General features: G+C 36.1%; 1 protein-coding gene across 1 annotated transcript in view; it reads right to left on the bottom strand.

The window, feature by feature from the left end:
* The window catches only part of adgra1b (adhesion G protein-coupled receptor A1b), a 139,161-nt gene extending 121,211 nt beyond the window's left edge, over positions 1 to 17,950 (bottom strand). Inside the window, exon 1 of the mRNA XM_086093321.1 lies at positions 17,307 to 17,950. Within this exon, the coding sequence (XP_085949447.1) occupies positions 17,307 to 17,524 (218 nt within the window). The 5' untranslated portion in view covers positions 17,525 to 17,950. The remainder of the gene's footprint in view (positions 1 to 17,306) is intronic.
* Between the last annotated feature and the right edge of the window lie 1,715 nt (positions 17,951 to 19,665).

Raw genomic sequence — 19,665 nt, 5'->3', positions numbered from 1 at the left:
GCATTGACTGTTCCAAAATCTTAATTTAACTCATCCACTCCTACCCATTTTCACAGAAGCAATCCACTTCACTCCGGCTGTTTTACTGGATTTAGACAGATTTTGCAAGGCCCACAGAATATTGTGTGTTTATTTCTGTTTCCGTTTTGAAGCAATTAGCATTAGAATATAGCTAAGTTTCACCATTATTCACAAATCTGTTTAGAATTGTGAGGAATTGAGTTTTTTTCAACATGGCCCTGGTTGATCTCCTTTGCTCTGCTGCCACCTCCTGGCCGTTTGTGTAATAACTACCATTTCTTCAACCGTTCTTTGCAGTTGAGAGGCTGCATTAAAGCCTTCTGCCTGCTCTATCTTAAAAAAACATTAAAAATGCATAAATACGTCATTGGGACACGTAAAACATTTAAAATAGAACGTATTTATACGATTTAGGGAACAAATGAGTTCATATCATTTTAATGTGAATATGTTCCCAGATGAGAATTTAAAACTATGGAGTCTGAAGCTTTTAATAACTCATTTAGAACTTGTGTCTGTGTTATTTATGGGGGATGATGGGTAAAAATGCAGAAACCACATCCATGGATCCAATGTTCTAATTTTGGCTTGAAATGGGACAATAACAGGAATCATACATTAGAAGACAAAAATAAGTATAAGTATACAACAGACTAAAAATGGTTGTCACTGGATTGGACAAGGATGATTTTTTATAGATTTCTACAGACCTGACAATATATTGAGAACATTAGGAAGAAGACCGCACAAGAGGAATGGGATAATATTTTGTTAAAAGTCTTTAATGATGCTTATACTTCGGGCCCTATCCAAAACACAATCTCAAAACGTTATTGGGGCCTACAACAAATGAAGAGTCTCATTGCATGTAAAAGTCAAATGGGAAAAAGAAGTTAAGGTCCTGAGTGTTGAAGATTGGCAACAGTTAAGTGTGCAACAATGGAAGAGTTCTAATTCAGTAGAGATAGTTCTGCTGAAAAAGTCAAACTGCTATTAAATTTCGTATAATGTCAGTTAAAAAAAAGAGGTAACGCTTTATATTAGGTCCTAGTAATAAGCATTAACAAGAGTTAAAAAGTATTAATAACCTTTAATAAGGCCTCTATATGATGCTTATTAAAATTATTATGAATTTATTAGTCTACATAGGCGTTGACATTATAAGAGTTAATATCAGACAATAAAACATTTATAAAAACTTAGTTCATAGGTCATAGGGCCGTTATAAGAATCTTAACCTATCCAATGTGTCTTAGTCAAAATGTAAATGATCTTTTTTTTGTTGTTGCAAATTTGCCACCTTATAAATTTGCAAATTTGCATGTTTTTTTCCCCCTCATATTATCCCCCCTCTGAAAAAAGTATATTTATCTGTAGCTAATACCCCGTCATAGTTGATATTTTTTATGTATTTTATAAGTTTGAATGTTTTCTTTGGTGAACTACCTTCAAAAATAAGTTTTCTGAGTTTGTTTTGCAGCGCCAACCTGCACCCCTTTTTCTTCTCCTTTGGCTATTTTGGCAGGCTGATTCAGATTTTTTTTCTAGATTGATTTCAAAGTTGTCTTTGTTACAAATACCTGTACGGTGTATGGTACGTTTTAGTTTATGCAGATAGTATCATTAATGGTTTTGAAACATGAAATATCCCTTGCAGTGCTATGTGTCAATGCAGTTAACATAAAAGTGTACAGTTTCTCTCGTTAGTTGTGCATGGCTTGATATGGTCACACATTTCTGTAGATGGACTCTCTTTAAAATGTTTCAAAATAAAACCTTTATTTCTATTGCCCAAATATAAATTTCTGCACGAAAGAAACAATTACTGAAAATAATGTTATGTACGCAAGATTACTTGACAAACATGTCAATGCACATTTTTCAGGTTTTTTAAATTTTTTTAATGGTATACATTTGAACCCTTTTCGTACAGAAAAGAGAACACAGGAGCCACAGAAGCCTTTTGACATCTGAAATGAAGATAATTTATATATATATTTTTTTTTTTCATGCAAGATGACAGCACTTCCATCTTATTGGATCTAGCCACCATTATTTGTAATAAAATATGCAAATGATATTTGCAAAACGATGTTACAAGGACATAATACAATAAAAAGTAATGGTTCAGTATTAATCCCATGAGTTCTGTCCTTAAGGGATAAATCTCCAAGAAGAAAATGAACAATCGCTTCACTTTGCCACATCCAATATGTCAACGTACGCGGGTGTCACAAAGGCCGCCATCCAAGACTATTGACTGCCTGCGGCAGTCCTGCTCTTAGAGTACAGTGTAGGATCATCAAAATCATAAAAAAATTTACACTAGGGATAAGCTATATCACAATATCAATATTTTTTCCAATCCCTCGGATACACAAATGCTACCAATGTATGTCCAGCGTAACACAAAAGCATTATATTCCAGTTTGCGGGCATAAAAAAAAATTAGATTACAGTATATTACGTTGGCAGTTGTAATAAATTGAACATGTTTTACAGTATGTGCAGCTGACTAAAATAAAACATCATGGCAAGGTGTAACAGATACATTTCTAATATAAATCACACAAGCTATTTAAAGTCCTTCTCACAGTGAGTTATGAGTAGATATTGTCTATAAAAGTTTATCAACACACAGCAGTTGCATCATTATCACGCCTATTAGCATCAGTAAATCATGTCACTTTTATCAAAGTAGGACATAAAAATTATAGAATGTAATTACAAAAATGTCTTTTTTTTCCCCCAACAGAGAACAGTCTATGGCAGACAAATGTTTATACTTTCTTGTTCTGGCTGAAAAAAAAAGGAACTTTAATATTCAACTCAACGTTTTGAGCCACAGGCTCGGTTTTGCAGGTCTGGTTTATTGTTTCTGATTCACTCACATTTACACGCACACACACCCCCCCCCCCCCCCCCACACACACACACACACACAATTTCATTCAGAGCCACAGTGCAACAGAGCAGACTGCTGATGATTTATAGGATACGTATTCTACTGCGTAGATTGATGTAACTTTAAACACTCATTGACTGTTTTTTCTGGATTTCCTATCTGTTAAATATTGATTAAACTATCTAACTCTTAAATCATCACTACAGTGCTGCTTTACCTCTTGGACTGTTCACCAGTGTTGGGAATAATGGCTTTAGGTAACTAGGTAAATGTCATTTGCGCACAGTTAGATGCACTGTCGTCGCACCGCATCACAATAAAGCTGGAATGTGTAATGACATTTGTTTTGAAGGTGCTGCGGGAAGCGTGTCACGGGTCACGACGTGTCTTAAAACATGTTAGCATTTAGCAAGAGTCCACATCCCTGGCCTGGAACTGATTAGGGGTTTGACAAAACTGACATTGATCAAAAATAACATTGTTAGAGATTTGCTACAAAAACGGCCGCCATGAGGAGCGATTTGCTGACAATTGTGTTCCACCAAGAACCATTACAGGAATTTGCGACTCCACAAGCGCCATGAAAAGATAAGTCATAGCAACATGCTTACTAGTGTAATTAATAGCGCCAACAATTGTATTTTTCTTAACCGTCTGCGCTAGGACTGTCCACAAATCATCAAATATCCAGTATCCAGTGTTTTTTATTATCATTATTATTATTATTATTATTATGACTGCTGTAGTAATTGGCAGTGGTAGAACATATATGATATCTGTCATTTTGGAGTGAGACATTTGTGTGACATATATTCACAAAAAAAATGAAGGAAAACGGCTGGACATAATTTTAATTCCTTGTAATAATAATAATAATAATAATAATTCCAAATTATTTGATATAAAAAAATAATTAAGTAGTGAAAAGAGTTACTTTTATTATGAATAATTCAATTAAATGACTGTATCAAGTCGTTGTCTATATAATAAAGACCAAAAAAAAATCCCATCACCAAATATTTACCTTATATAATAGTGGTCAAGAAACAAGATAGAACTAAGCCTGAACGTCTTCCTTTTCATAAGACTATAATGAGTTTATAAATATAAAAAATATTATAATATATTATAAATACTCATTTGTTCCAAAAAAACGTATATTTTTTTGTTTTGTTTTAAGTACCCCAAAATAAAAAATAATAATATGCTAGAGCATACAGAAGGCTTTGATCCAGCCTCTGAACTGCAAAGATTTGGTAGTAATTACAAAAACGGTCAGAAGGTGGCAGCAGAGTATAAGAAATCAACCAGGCCCATGTTGCAAACAAACTGATTTCCTCACAGTTCTTAACAGATTTGTAAATAATGATGAAACTTAGCTATATTCTAATGCTAATGGATGCAAAACGGAAACAGATAGAAATATACTTTTTTTTCCTGATGAAAGAAAAGATTATAATGTTTTTATAGCAATAGAACACAATATTCTGTGGGCCTTGCAAAATCTGTCAAAATCCAGTAAAACTGTCAGGAGCGAAGGGGGTTGCTTCAGTGAAAATGGCTGGGAGTGAATGAGTTAAAGAGGAAAAATATTGAAATGTGTGTATGTAGTAGGATAACTATAATGTTTACTGTTTACTGTGCAATAAGGGAATAATCAGAAATTTCCTGAGGATGTTCAGATTGTTCGTGTGCAGCAAGATATTTGGTCTACTAATTTACTTTACGGTTGTCAGCTAGACTTGTGTGCCATTTTAGATTACATTTGAATTTCAAATTGATTAGATCTTAATATGATATAACTTACCCTGGAGCATAGAGAAGGTTACTGGATGACATGATTTGTGAAATGTAATCAAGTAGTTATGTTAGATAGGATAAATAAAAATCACTAATAATAATTGATGAATATTTAAAGAAGAACCTCATGAGTTCTGAGTTAAGCATTCCATAGTTGTGATGAAATGATTAGAACTAGATCAGAAAGTGTTGATGGTTTGACAAACAATGTGACGTTTATTATCCCCCCCTGCCGCCACCTCACAACCACCCAAGTATCAGTGTGAAATTCCTGAACTCAATTGGAAACACCAAGCTGGGTGAAGTGGAAGGGAGCCAGAAAGTCAGAAAGCAACAGTTGATATGTTTTCATTATTGTTGATCCGGACATCAATATCCTACTGGGGCCCTGTCACTTCAGTTTTATTTTCACACAAAGCTCTCTGACATAAGACGTTTTAAGCCAATAAATGCCGGCATGAAGTGAAATGGACATGGCGAGAAGGTGCTGAAAGGGTCAGGTTTCCCAATATGTTATACATTTACTGAAAATGAAAGCTGAAACTGAAAAGGTGTTTTTATTGTTGCTTTAAGAAAACACAGCAATTCTTTTGAGAGTCACATATGGATGTTGTGAGATCATGAGATAGATTGCTCTGTCACTTGGTTTTGTACTTCCTGTTCCCAAAGCACCTACACCTCCCTTTTCGGACATCCCTCACAGGGACAGGCAGCCTCTGTTTGAACAAACTCAAGCGTGTCATATGCTGTGTATGTGTTTGTGTATCTGCTTGCCGGCCCCTACGTGCCCAACTTGGGCATCTGCCTAATGTCCAGGAAATGAGTGGAATAACATAATTGATCATTATGTAAACAGAACTACTTCTGCGTATCTGTCCAACTCATTATTCACATTGCCAAATAAGTTATCTGTGGATAAACTGCAAAGAAAAAGGGAAGATTCTGTGGAATGCAGAAAACATGTTGACACACTACTCTGTGTTAAAAGTATCACAATTTTACTGTGATGATTATTTAACTAGTGTTACCCTCCATTCATTCCTTGCATTTTTTATGCTGCATATTCTGTTCTGGGTCACGGTGAACTGAGGGCTATCCCGACTTAGTCATGGCCATACAGTATGTGGACTACACCCTGGACTGGTCACCAGTTAATCTAAGAGCAATTGTAGCACCAGCCATATGAAAGACAAAGGCAACTCAATGTACTACACACAACCGAAAGCAAACCTTCCAAAAAATGTAAATGCTTCTGAAAACTGATTGACTCAAATCAAAGGCTCTCGTATGAAAACCAATACTTTTGGTCGACTTCCTCCTTAAGCCGCTGTGATTTAAAAATAAATAAATAAATCAAATAAAACAGCAGTACTGTAGTGCATGCAGTTGCTAATTGGCAATCGCCGGTTTACAAATGCAAAAATAGTGACTCTCAAAGTGCGGTACTCGTACGACTAGACGCCCCCCCAGTGGCACGCAAAAATAATCACTGCCAGTACCTATGCGGTTCAATTCTATTTAGCGTTTTGGTACGATACATTTGCGTTTAATCTTTAAAAACAGTTTGTTTTTAAAAATTTTAATTAGTTAATTTCAGTTTTTCTATATTTAAAGGGGAAGTCAACGCAAAAAATGTCTTTACCGGTTGTTGTTAACCTGAGCCGTGATTGGTTGTTACCTGACCCCGGAAGAACTGAGATGTAATTTTCAGTTGACAGCAAGAGACAACATGGCTTCCCCTGAGATGGATAAAAATGGGGCATTTTTCTATATTTCACAAACGCAATGTTAATCAGAATACCATGTTTAGACTAGTGGGGCTGCATAGAATATATTATTGTAAAGACATTTTTGGGTTGACTTATAGTCGTACTTAGAAGGCTTTTTTTTTTTATTACTTGCTGTAAGAAGCTTGAGAAACACTATTATAGATGACTAGTAATTGATATCTCAGGGTTGTCAAGGTAGTGACAGTAAAACTATTCAGTCATTTTAGGGTAAAAGTAATGCATATTGTAAACTTTAACTTTAATTTTCTTTAAGGCAATGTTTCCCATTCAGGGAGCTTTAATATTGTACTGTGCCATGTGAGATGAACAAAATGCTGGGAAAGGAGAAATTATAGGTCCAAAAATTCATACTTAATTACAAATATTTATTTGTTCATCAATCTATGCAACTCTATATAGTGAATAACAGAAAAATGGAATGAACTTTCATTAGATATCATAAAGTAGAATAAAATGGTGGATCCATCTGTTGCCATTCATACAGCAGAATATCAGAAAATGATGGCATCATGCCAGTGCATCAGCGTTGTGTTTAGTGAAACAGACCCAGATTTGTCAATTTGTTCATAAATTTAAATGAGATCATAATTAATTGAGTATTTATATTTTTGCCACAATTTTTTTGGTGACTTTTTGTTTGTGTGTGTTAAATGTGGGTACCTTGTCTCAATAAATGTTGGGAAACACAAGGACATCAACATGATAATATAGGTTTACTGCAGCAACAACTAATGTTCATTTCAATACCTGTCAAGTGTTCCAATTGTAAATGGGAGATTTATGAAGACAAGTGAGATCTATGTCAGTTCTTCATTTAAACAGGAGCTCAGGCTTCCAATTTGTCCTCGCTACAGCTGGGAGACACACTGTGTGGTCTGAAATGTAGCTAATCTAGAAATGAGCCTGGCCGCCGTGCACCAGAGACACCCAGCTGTATTATTACACAAGAACAGAAACCAAAATAGACACCGACACCATCCACACCACCAATCATAAGGACCAAGTGGAGGAGAGATCACAATGTTAATTATTACAAACATTTAAATCCACTGGCCTCAAGTTTTTGAGACACATTTTTTTCACCCGGCCAAAAATAGTGTTATTCTAGAAGATAGAGTTTAAAGGCGCAGCCAATGAAAACAACATATTTTATATCAACCAACAATGACCTTCGATGGGAAAACTGACATTGCTTCAGGGGTTACCTATGAGAAGCATACTGTCAGACTCTCACAGTCTCTACATGATAGTGAGGCACATCTGCCTGGGATACAACCCATCAAAACTGAGAAGGAAATTCCCAAGTTGTTTATTCAAGTGGTAGAGAATGAGGCGATGGGGAATTTACGAGAATAAGGTGACATCTTTTTTGACTGATTAACCTCATTCTGCATTGCTTCAGAAAAGTATTCCCCTCTGGCTGTTTATTTTCTTTCATAAGGCAACTTAACAGCAGTAGATCAGATTCAATTGCATCCCTAAACCTGCAGCATTCCAAATTTAGTCTATTTTTTTTTTTAGCAAGGAAAATCATTTGTTATTTTTACCAAAGAATGAAAAAGCTATGTTAGGGAAATATAATAGTTTTCTAATAATCTGCTAATTATGTTTTTTCTTCTTGCAAGATCACATCATTAGTAGTAAGTACTGTAAATATATAGTTTGTAGAGTCACAGTTTGGGTGAATATTTTTATGCATGCACACAATAAGCACAAAATTCATTAAAACAACGTGGTTCATACTCCTTATGCAGGTTTCACACACTTTCAATTCACGCCAATACATCTAATTTGTGGTAGTGGGGAGGAAGTGGGATTTTCCATGCATCCATCCATCCATTATCTGAACAGCTTGGCCTCACTTATTATTATTATTATTGTTGTTGTTGTTGTACAAAATAATAATACATATAATACAAATAATAATACAATAATACAAAATAATAATAATAAAAAATAAAAAAGTTTCACCATTAATAAACATACTTTCCACCAAAAAAAGCCGGAAGAGCTCGGGATGTTGATGTCACGCATCCCACAATGCACTGCACCAAACATTTAAAAGGTCATTAAATAATGTACGTTTTTCTGAATGTACCTGCACATTATAGAGTTCTGCTATGGGTCAGTCTTTCTGGTGAGCATTTTTTTCACTTGTTTCATTGTTTTATACTGGATACTGGATGTCGCTGGCAGCACACCAATGGCAGTTTATGAGCCACGAATGGAACCTGCTTGGGGTTTTTGTTTATATGGACACCAACTTATTGCATCTTGATGATGTGCTTTCGGGCCAGTAGGTTAAATACAGTTAATGCATTTCAAATAAGTAACTTCCCATTCTGTTTACAATGCATCTCTAAATGTGTCAATAATCAGTGCATTTGTATTATTTTATTGTATTATACAGAGATGCTTTACAATTATCCAAAACAAAGATAGAGCAGAAGAAGATAGGGAGCCACTTAGATGTAAATTATTCACACCTACTGAGCATGGATGTTTAAAAGTGCACTCCATAGAGCACAATTATTGTCTGTACTCAGCCAAGTTTGTTTATTGAAGGTGCATCAAGAGACAAAATCCTACGCTGCATCACTTTCAGTACAAATTCTCCGAGGTGGTTGTGTCAATGTCTGTTTATTACCTACTTGGAGACTTACAGTATGTGCAAGAGGAATGCAGCAACTTGGAATCCTCTTCTGTAATGCAGCTGTTCCCTGTTCTCAAACTTTTGCATGTTCCAATTAAATATGTTTACGATATTTCCAATGATGCTGTGCAGAAGGATATGCCAGAACATCATCTGTTGGTAAAACTACAATATTTTTTTTTTTTACAGGAATCTTGAAATGTTGCTAGAACAGTGATTATACAGTTTATTTACTGTTGGCCTGCATGGGATGGTGACATCAAGACACTGGATGTTCTATTAAATGTTCTAGTGCTCTTAAAAAAAATAGAATAGAAAATAGAATAAGCCTTTATTGGTAATGAGGAATATAGGATTTAAATCTTTACGGCAAAAAAAATAGTAGCACAAGAAAAAATATCAAGAAAAATAATCCCAACTCCCAGGAACCAAAATAACCAATTACGAATCTACACATCGATAATATCATACACATAATGGAACTGCAATTAAGGAGAGTGGTAGTATACCGTTATTTTATAGCAAATGTGCATGAATAATACCATAAAAAGTCATCTATCATACTATTAGTGAAAAGGGGTCAACATCTTGGAATTAACTGTCCGACACTAAATCAGCTTCTCAAGTCAGTGAAGAACAATGTTAGGGGAACCAAAGAGAGATTGGCGGTAGCACCTGATTGACTGTTCAACATATACAGGATAGATCTACAGGAAAATTGTTGTCTTGTACGCAGTCCTGTGGTTTATTTGGCATGCATAGGAGAACACAGACACAGGCATTGTGTATATATCAATGAAATATTAATTTGAACTACTCAGAAGTCTGAAGGGCACAAAAAGCACCTTAGTAGAGTAAGAGAGGGCTCCCACAGAGTAAGAGAGAACTTAAAAGGAGGTAGGGAATAAATATGCTAAACTATATTTGTAGAATTTAATAAGCCGAGAGAATGCAGAAAGCTATTTAAGGAAACACAAATATCAAAAAAATATTTTAAAAATATTTAAAAAAAAAAAGGCTTCTGCAATGCAATAAATGGTCCATTTACTGTATGGAGAAGCACTTGATTTAAAGAAGACACTACTATATTGTATTATGCATTGCATTGCCTTCAGTTCACAATTTAAAACAGTTCCCAGGTGTCTCAATATGACCTGTCTGTGAAAGCCTTGTGCAATAATACCCCACGGATGCAGAACTATAACAATCACACAGCATATTTCTTGTTTTTAGGACATATATATATATATATATATATATATATATAAAATCAAACCATTTTGTTTATATTCTCTTTTATTACATTGTAATCTGCTTTCAACTTTTCATACAATACGGTGCAATTTTTCTTTATTAAAAACACAAACATTTGTTTGTTTGTTTTTGAGTGCTGGAAAAGATGAATGGCATTTGACTTAATTTCACTGTGGAAAAAATGTTGCTATTTTATTTGCTAAATTGAGCTCTGGGCTGGATCATGGAAAAAAATTCTGAACCTCTAATTCAAAGTATCAGTGTAGTGTTGTGTTTACTGTAATTTCACACTTGATAACTTAAAAGACATTCCACAGACCAAAGAGTATAAAATATAACAGTCAATTTTCCATAATATATCCCCTTTAAAATCCCCAAGCTGTTCCACTGCACTTGTTTCTAATGTTGTCCCTCGGGCCCTCAGCGTTATGTTCTTCTAGTGCTTCACCAAAAGCTGCAGCAATGCCCTGCACTGATGACAAGGACCCACACAGCAGACGACTTAATGCTAAACCCGTAGATCTTGGATCAAAAGATTTCATCTCCCTCTCAAACAGTACTGAAGCAGGCTTTGGAAGAGCTTAGTGTGGTTACGTCAAAGAAGATACGCAAATCCAGACAAAAATCACTTTCACTAGCACCGAAAGTGCAGTGAATCAGTGCAGTGAATTTCCCCGCAGTACCACCTCGCTGAGATGAGTACAGGTTTAAGCAACAAACAGCAATTGTTCTTAATAATAATAGAAAAAAACTGTATAACGAAAATGTATTAACATGATGCAAATAAAAACAAAGGTACACATTAAATACAATTTTTTTTTGGTGTGCGTGTGTGAGCCAAGTACGCTCAGCGAAAGCATTTCCGTGCTCGTAGAAACAAACCTCTGTCCACATGTACTGCAGAGCAAATCAGAATGTTTAGAGCATTTCAGAAGAAGAAAATTCAATCAAATCAATACATGAGAAGCGTCTAATGTATTGAGAACGCAGAAGAATTCCTGAATAAAAATACTGTAGACCTGTTCTGTTCCAATTAGAAATCAGCATTTGCTAAATCTTAATATATTATATAGCAGAGAATTACAATAGCTGAGACCTTTTTTTTTTTTTTTAAGTACTTTATTAGCCACATGAGAAGCTGTTCTATATCAATTATTACACAGATGCTTCAGTTGAACCAAATATTTAAAATAGGGATGTCAAAATGAGTGCGTTAATTTAGAGTTATTTTAACATTTCTTTAATGTCACAACATTTTTTTAACGAGCCCCTTACTCAGAAAGCCTGTACTGGGGGAATTCCAGTCGCAATGCAGCACACACGTCCACGTCAAAATTTAGCAGTAAAAAATTTAATAATAATGCTTAGGGGTTCATGTTGTATTTTATAATTTTAAAAATGTGCTGAATTTCACAAGTTACTTCATGTTAAAGATTAGGTGGCTGTTAATATGAAAAGAAAAATGCACTGAGCTGTCACCGTCTTACAAATGCAATTATGCCATCTAGTGGCAGAAAAATGACCTCAACACAAATCGATATCACATTAGTTTTTTTACCGCACAGTACATCTTGTTGATTTTAACTCAATTTTATGAATCATTATGAAATGAATGTGTCAATGACTAAAAAATGCAGCCATGTTTCTATTAGTTTAATATTTTTTTCCACTTTTATGTTAACAAGGATATGAAAACTTGGAAGAAAACTATTTTATTGTACATTTAGAACAGATATAAAATTTGCAATTAATCGTGAGTTAACTATTGAAGTCATGTGATTAATTAAAAAAAAATGTTTTTAATTGCCTGACACCCCTAATTCAAAGTGAGTAAAGTACTCTCACTATAGAACAGTGGCATCATAAAGTGAAGTATTTGTAATTTCAATCAATAGTAATTTAATAGGTAATGTGGAATGACAACTCAGTTGAAATAGTGAATGTGTTTACAGTTTCCCTGTGGCTATGTGTTTCTATAGCTTTTAGTTACTGCACTTGAAAGAGCAGCAAAAAAATAAAAAGCACCCTTGCCAACGCTGCATGAGGAGATGCAAGCATGAGAGACACTCAGAGCAAAAACATTTGTAATCATCAGTCCTTATCCTTCAGTGTTTCCTCTCGGATTTTTTTTCAGCAACGTGGGCAAGGCTCAAAAATCTTAATATTTTTTTCATCCAAGTCCAGGGCGAGGTGTTTATCAGTGGGGGGGGGGGTGCCGACGGACATTTAGCCGTTGCAGACAGAACAAGTTGAATTTGACTGAAAACTTGCTTAAAATGGCTGTGGGTAATTAAACAAAATTTTGCAGTACAGTAGGGTGCATACTGATTCTTATTTATTTATTTGTTTATTTATATATTTATAATATTGTACATGACAAGCAGGGTTTTTTTCCTGGCTCAAATTTAGGCAGAGGTGGTATCATCCTGGATATAAAAATAGTATGCATTGTTTCTCATCATGAACATTGTCCAATGAATGCTCAAGGAGTTTTGTGTGACTGTTCAAACGTGGAGTAACATAGGGAACATTAGATAGCCGTAGTGTACCTAACTGAAAGTAAAATATGCAGGGAGGAAATGATGTCATTGTGACATTTATCACAGCAGTCACCAGCAACAATGGCTTTTTAATTACACAAGCAGAAATCGAATATAAGACTCAACTGAGAAAAACGAGACTACAAAATCATATGCAGAGTTAATATTTCGTGCTCTCTCTCAGTATGCACCTCTTTGTTCATGGAAGAGCCTTAGAGGGTGAGATACATGAATGAGTTACGCCTGAGCGGCAAACAATCCAAACAACTTATTTGCAGAAGCCATACGAACTTCAATGAGCCTCAGACTCAACTATTCAAACATCATCTCGGACCATTTTTGTCCCGAGTGTCCCAACCCTCTATTAGACACTTGCTTTATGTCTCCAATGACTCTTTGTCTGCCATTCCTTGTCTACCCTATTCTACGGTCACTTGCCAAATCTGTTGTTGTTCTTCCTGTGGACAAGCTATGTGCGCTCACTCCCATTAGAGCCACAAGTCAAGCTGTCAGCTCCAACAACATAAGCAGTGATGAAACAAAACTTGAGCTGTGAGGCAATTTTCCACTCGAGCCATTGGAGGCTTTCTTACCATCTGTTCATCCTCAAGCATTACACCGTCTGACCACAAAAATCCTTGCAATATATTCAATATGAAAATATATTCTTCTCATAATCAGACAAAAACGAACCAGAACAGTCCCCCCCCCCCCCCAAAAAAAACCTCTGCATTTATTAAGCACTGCCTACAAATATGATAAGCGTGACAAGAGCAGAAAAAAATCATGTCGACTAAATACCAACAGACATTTCAATTACAAATGAGTCAGCAGAAGGCAGAAGCGCAGAGCAGGTAATGATTGGCTGACACAGGAGCTCACGACTTACAAGAGCAGGTGAAACTAATGAGATAATCAGTAGCTCCAACTAGAAATGACACAAAATGAAACCAAGACTACATTTACAGTAAATTTTTGACTTGATGAAAATAAGTGTCTTCTAAATTTGACACACCACATAGGAGAGCTTTGATAACAACCCTGCCAAATTTATTATCATTAAATTAGGCTTTAAAATTGTGGGAAAAGAACAAAAATCTGGTCTTGGACGCTGTGGGTGTGTTCAATTGACTAAAACCACGCCCTGTTCAATTGTCAACTGTCAATCAACTACACATCTCTCTTCGGCCGACACACCCTTACATGTTTGAGCTGAAAATATATCCGGTTAAAGCCTCTGGTGGCTGAAATATATTCCACTCAGTCCCTAAGGGGCTTTCAACAGTCAATCAGTTGAGCTTTCATGCACATAAAAATATGTTACAGTGTTTTCACAGTGTGTGTCTTGGATGCACAGCTTCCTTTTTTGGGGGGGGGGGGTCCAATCAGATTTCAGCTTTTATGCGCTGCCATGCAAATCTGCCGAACGCCTTCAAATACTTATTTCTGCTATCGACCACATACGCTTTTGAATTTGTTTCTATTTTTAACTATTCTTATTTCAGTTTCCCAAATACTAAAACTGATGTTAGTCATTCCATTGATTGGTTGTTCAGCTTATACTTCTGATTGGTTGAGCTGAAAATGCTGAACTTAAAAAAAGAGCTCAATCAACGCTGCTGCTGGCTGTCTTGTTTTAACACGAAAATAAACATTTGGGACATTTTTAAAGTAGTATGTACTTCCTGAGTTCTGCTTGAGGTCTGCTGTATCTGCACCTGAATGTATGGTGAGTAGAGTGCATTTTATTTCAATGTTTTTAATTGAGAAATATTGATTGTGAGCTTCTATATTGTATTGTAAAGATTTTGAGGCATTTTCAACACACTGCAATATTGCAAGACGTCTCCTCACCAATATATTTGAAAAAATAAGAACACCCAAGTATAAACGTGTAAAATGAAGCAATGGTTTCTACACTGAGGAAGTGGTTTGACAAACAGTTCATTGTGGTTGTAAGACAAGGGGAAAACGACATTTTGGGGAGATTTGTGGGGCTGCCTACAGTTGACATTGGTATGTGTACACTTCCCTGGATATATGTGTTTATTTGCACAGCACATCTAAACAAAAGAGTGAGCGGGGAGGCCACTTCAGCCTGACAAAGGTCACATTTCCTAGCGCAGGAAAACTGCTTCCTGGCCAGTCAGAGCAGCTCACCAAGGAATTAGGCTGAATCATGACGCAACTATTAACTTCTGTCCTCAGAAAAAAAAAACACACACACACAGACCGATCTCTATATTTGTTAGATATTCATAAGTTATTTTAGAAAATAGAGCTGTTATTGTTGTTGGAAACATGAATATTTTTTCCGTAAAATAGTTTAGGGCGGGGCAATTAATCGAAATTCCGATTTTAGCTTATCTCGATCTATCAAACAATTACTGTGCAGAACGCTGTGTTGCGTGTGCAAGTTCCCGACGTTGTGAACGTAACACGAATGCACCATGTTGCTTGCGTAGCAGGTATTTAGCGAAGGTGGTTCTGCCATCCCTGAGCGTGCTGTATAATGACACCCTAGTTTGAGTTTACTGTAAAACAAAACACAACAAAAAGAATCCCACACATTGTATATTTAAATACAAAACACACTTTTGTTTTTAAAACATTGCACGGCACCACAATGCCCATATGAGGACAACGCGCGCGCATGACAGGAACAGCTGGTATTGTATATATTGTTTTTTTAATTGCTATTTTACTTTCTTACTCATTTATTTTCTCATTGTCCTTTCAACTTAGATTTTCAAGTTGAGTTTTCAGGGTTTCAAGAACTTTTACGTTCCTCAAAATTCAAGGATACAAGAACTTTTTCCTTATGCCAACACAATTTCCCGATACCCGATGTCCCAGGTTAGCCAAGCCAACATTTATGAATAGAGAACAATAACATAAGCTAAAATAAATATGGTAAGGAGATATGGGTGATGCTTTTACAGGGATTAAATGTGTGCAAGGATGTAGCAGAATGAAAATGCAAGAGGCTTAAATTTCACAGAAGAAAGAGTTCAACGTGCATGGATGAATACTATGAGGCTATGATAATAGTTTTGAGTAGTCAAAGTTTTAGTAATTGAATAAAGAGTAAGTTTTGAAGTAAATGGATAATTCTTTTTTTTTTTATCGTGATTACAATCAAAATAATCTTGATTGTTATTATTTCCATACTCGTCCAGCCCATAACAATAATTGATATATTCCGTACTTTTCCAGACCTGAAAATGTATTATACTATCCATTACTTGCATAGGAACCCTGCTATTAAAACCTATTTTGCTATGCAAATAAGTCAGTCTAACTTAAGTCAAGTTACTTAGTTCCAAATCTCCAAATGTATACTGTACATTCCAATATTGATTATTTTTTTATCCCCTTTATTTAACAAGATGCACCACTTTAAAAAGTCAAATTTCCTCAGTACCTTTAAGCTTCAAAAAGCACCACTTTGACAAATTCTAAATACAGAACACAGCCCTTAACCATTCCCCACTTAGAGGAAGAAAAGTCTCTTTGCCTGCACAAAACAAAACTCCAAACTAAATAAATTACTGTAAGCAAAGTGCCACCATTAATCAACCGAGCTTGCAGTGCAGAATGCGTGCTTGGCTGTAATTTGTCAATAGCCATTACATTTCATATTTACTTTCACACTCTCAAGGCACTCCTCAAGTCTCCAAGAAATAAAACTTTCACTATTAGTGAAGTAGTCAGTCAGTGCACCTGCAGAGAGGCAAGGCACATTATCAACCCCCCCCCCCCCAAGTGTATGAAGTGCTATTTCATCAACAGGAGAGCACACGGGAATATTAAGGAAGGGTTCACAGAGTTGCAATCAAAGTGCAACATCCAAATTTGAATAACTTTCAGTATAATGCAGCTAATAGGGTATATTTTAGTCAAAGGCAGCTGACAAAGGCCGCTGTAGTTTGCCGTTATGACGAGGTCTGTCATTTTGTTTTTGCTGATTTCATGGTCGGCTGGGTTACGAAATTTAAATGTAAAATTGAAAATTGCTATCAACCTTGTAGTAGTATGTAGGGGAGGAAAACAATGATTTATGCATTTATTGGAAAAATGGAAATAAGCTCTGTGAAAAACAATTTGCAATGTGTTTTTTTTTTTTTTTTTGTCCTTACAAAAGTACCCTTAAGGGTTACAATGACTTTCTGGATCAGTGTATCATTTATGTATCATTTTGAACGAATTATTTTTTACTTTTCATTAACCATAACCCACCATGACTAGCCTTACATCTCTCTCTCTCTCTCTCTCTCTCTCTCTCGCTCTCTCGCTCTCTCTTTCACTCACATGCTGAGTTGCATAAGTTTGTCGCTACTCACAGTGAAAAGGTTCTGTTGGGTAAAAAGCTGGGGTGCAGTGTCTCCATCAGGTCCACATCATCACATACAACTTTGACTCGCACGTGCTGCCTGTTCAGGTCTTTGGACCTCTCGGCCGAACACTGACAGCTGTCCACGATCAGGTCCGGACAGTTTCTGTTGGCCACGTTGGACCCCCACAGCCCGACCATGGCGCACAGTAAAGTCAGAATCCTCATGACGGACAGACTGTGCTCGTTCTCACGCTCATCTGTCAAGTGATGTCCTCCCAGCTTGTAGTCCAGGTCGAAACCATTTCACATGGGCTCAATTTCAAGTCCAGCCTGTGCACCAGAGGTCGAGCTCTCACGCCGTCATCTCCTCAAGTAGAAAATTACTGGCGCTGCTTTTTTCAAGCGTAAATCGGTTGCTCGGCCAGTGGGTGACGTGACACACAGTTCCGTTCCATTCTTCCCATCTCCAACTTGTAATGTTCTCTTGCGCTGCGCCATGCGTAATATGAAGGACGCGCTCCAAAAGTCTAGACAAACTTTTGCCGCATGCTAACCCTCACACTTTAATGACACATTTAAAGTCGAAAAAAGCCTCTCTAATTATCCTCCTAAAAGTTTTGTCAGAGCTGCTACCAGCCGCTGTCACCAGCTTTGGACTTGTTGCCTCCACAAAGTCCCTCCCAGCAAGCCTACTGGGTTTCAGCGTGGGTTCTGAACTCCTTCCTAATAGAGAAGTCACATGACCTGTCATCAGTCGTCAATACAACAGAGTGAACGCAGAGTTTACAATCGTTTTTTTTTTTTAAACACTCACATACAGTGAACACATTGCGAAAGCCTTTATTCTCACACAAAACTATTAACTATATTAAAACTATTTTATATAGAATAGAGGTGTTCAATGGCCAGGGGGCCATTTGTGGCCCGCCATTCATTTTTAAGTGGCCCGCTGCTTATAGCCTACAGAAATTGGCATCTACTACTTCTGCTTTTCTAAATATGCACCAATGCAAACAAACTATTCACAATTAAACAAGTAACATTTCTCTACATAACACTGGTGAAAAAAAGATAATATATTTATATATATATATAATATAATTTTTAAAAGAACAGTTTAGCCTCTTCCAATTTTGCTCCATGGCAAAATCCAAATTACATGAATGCTATCCACGTAACTGCTTTAAAAATTGTCATTGTATGACATATTGCTTTTGTTTTGGTTCTGAATGTAGAGATGGGATTCAGATGCTGTTCACTGCAGGGGCTGATGTTTTTTTGTGGGTTACAGTCTCTTGACCACCCCAAAATCTTGTAAAAGCCTGAAATATTTACATTGTAGAATGTTGTTCATGTACCAGTTAAAAAAATGAAACACTACAATGTGCAATTACTGCATTGACTGATGTTGGTATGCTTGATAAATTAAAGTAAAAAAAAAAAAATTCGCCGTGGCATCCTTCAATTATTCTGTATGTGGCCCTCAGAGAAAAAAAAAAGTGTAGACACCCCTGGTATAGAAAATTAATGCAAAATACCTCCTGACTTGTATTTGTTGCGTAGGTCAGATTTACAACTATACAAGAGATGTTTGGTTGAGGTTATTGGTGCTAAATTAGGGTCAGCTATCGGTTATCAAATCCAAAGGTTCACAACTTCACATATTTTCCCTACCATTCATTGAGATGTTGATGTTTTGTGGTTGACAAAAGCATGGAAACATAATTGTTTGGCATTTTTTGGAAAACCATTGTTGTGACTTCAATGGGCATCATGGCTTAGTGGTAGAGTGGTCTTCACCTTTTAATATCTCACTTAGGTTAATGAGCTCCGCAAACATGCTTGTAAAAACGTATTTAGCAACACTTAGTTTCAAAGCTTTATTTACTTTATTTACTTTTTCTAAGAGCAAAATCATAATGTCATTCCACCTCGTGCCTCTAATATCAAAATAGCGCACACTGATGCCTGAAATGGGATGAAACATGTTAGTTTGAAGAGCTCTATACAAAAACTAATATGTCTAGTTAGATTTTTCTGGGATACATAAAATGTACTCATATTTTTTTCAATTCATAAATATCAGAGGTAGAAAGGACACAATGAAGAGCATTTACTGTTGAGTGTGTACTCTCACTGCTCCTTCGAGCTTTGTACCTGCTTGTAAGAGCAAAAATAAATAAATAAAATAAAATTATGACCTGTAGCCTACACAGAATATTAGCATGGCCCAAGATTCTTGTGTTTTTGCAATTATCAAGTTTTGGTTTTTCGTAAGACCTTTGGAACAGTCTGATACAGTAGTTGTGGTCCCCGTAAGATGCTTAAACACAGCTTATCTGTGAGAATTCCTCCCTCATTATCTA

The sequence above is a fragment of the Leptonotus elevatus genome, chromosome 13, assembly GCF_054856555.1.
Source record: "Leptonotus elevatus isolate MCC_2025b chromosome 13, RoL_Lele_1.0, whole genome shotgun sequence".
In the NCBI taxonomy this organism is placed as follows: Eukaryota; Metazoa; Chordata; class Actinopteri; order Syngnathiformes; family Syngnathidae; genus Leptonotus; species Leptonotus elevatus.
The sequence above is the reverse complement of the archived record's forward strand: the minus strand, read 5'-3'. Positions and strand labels throughout refer to the sequence as shown.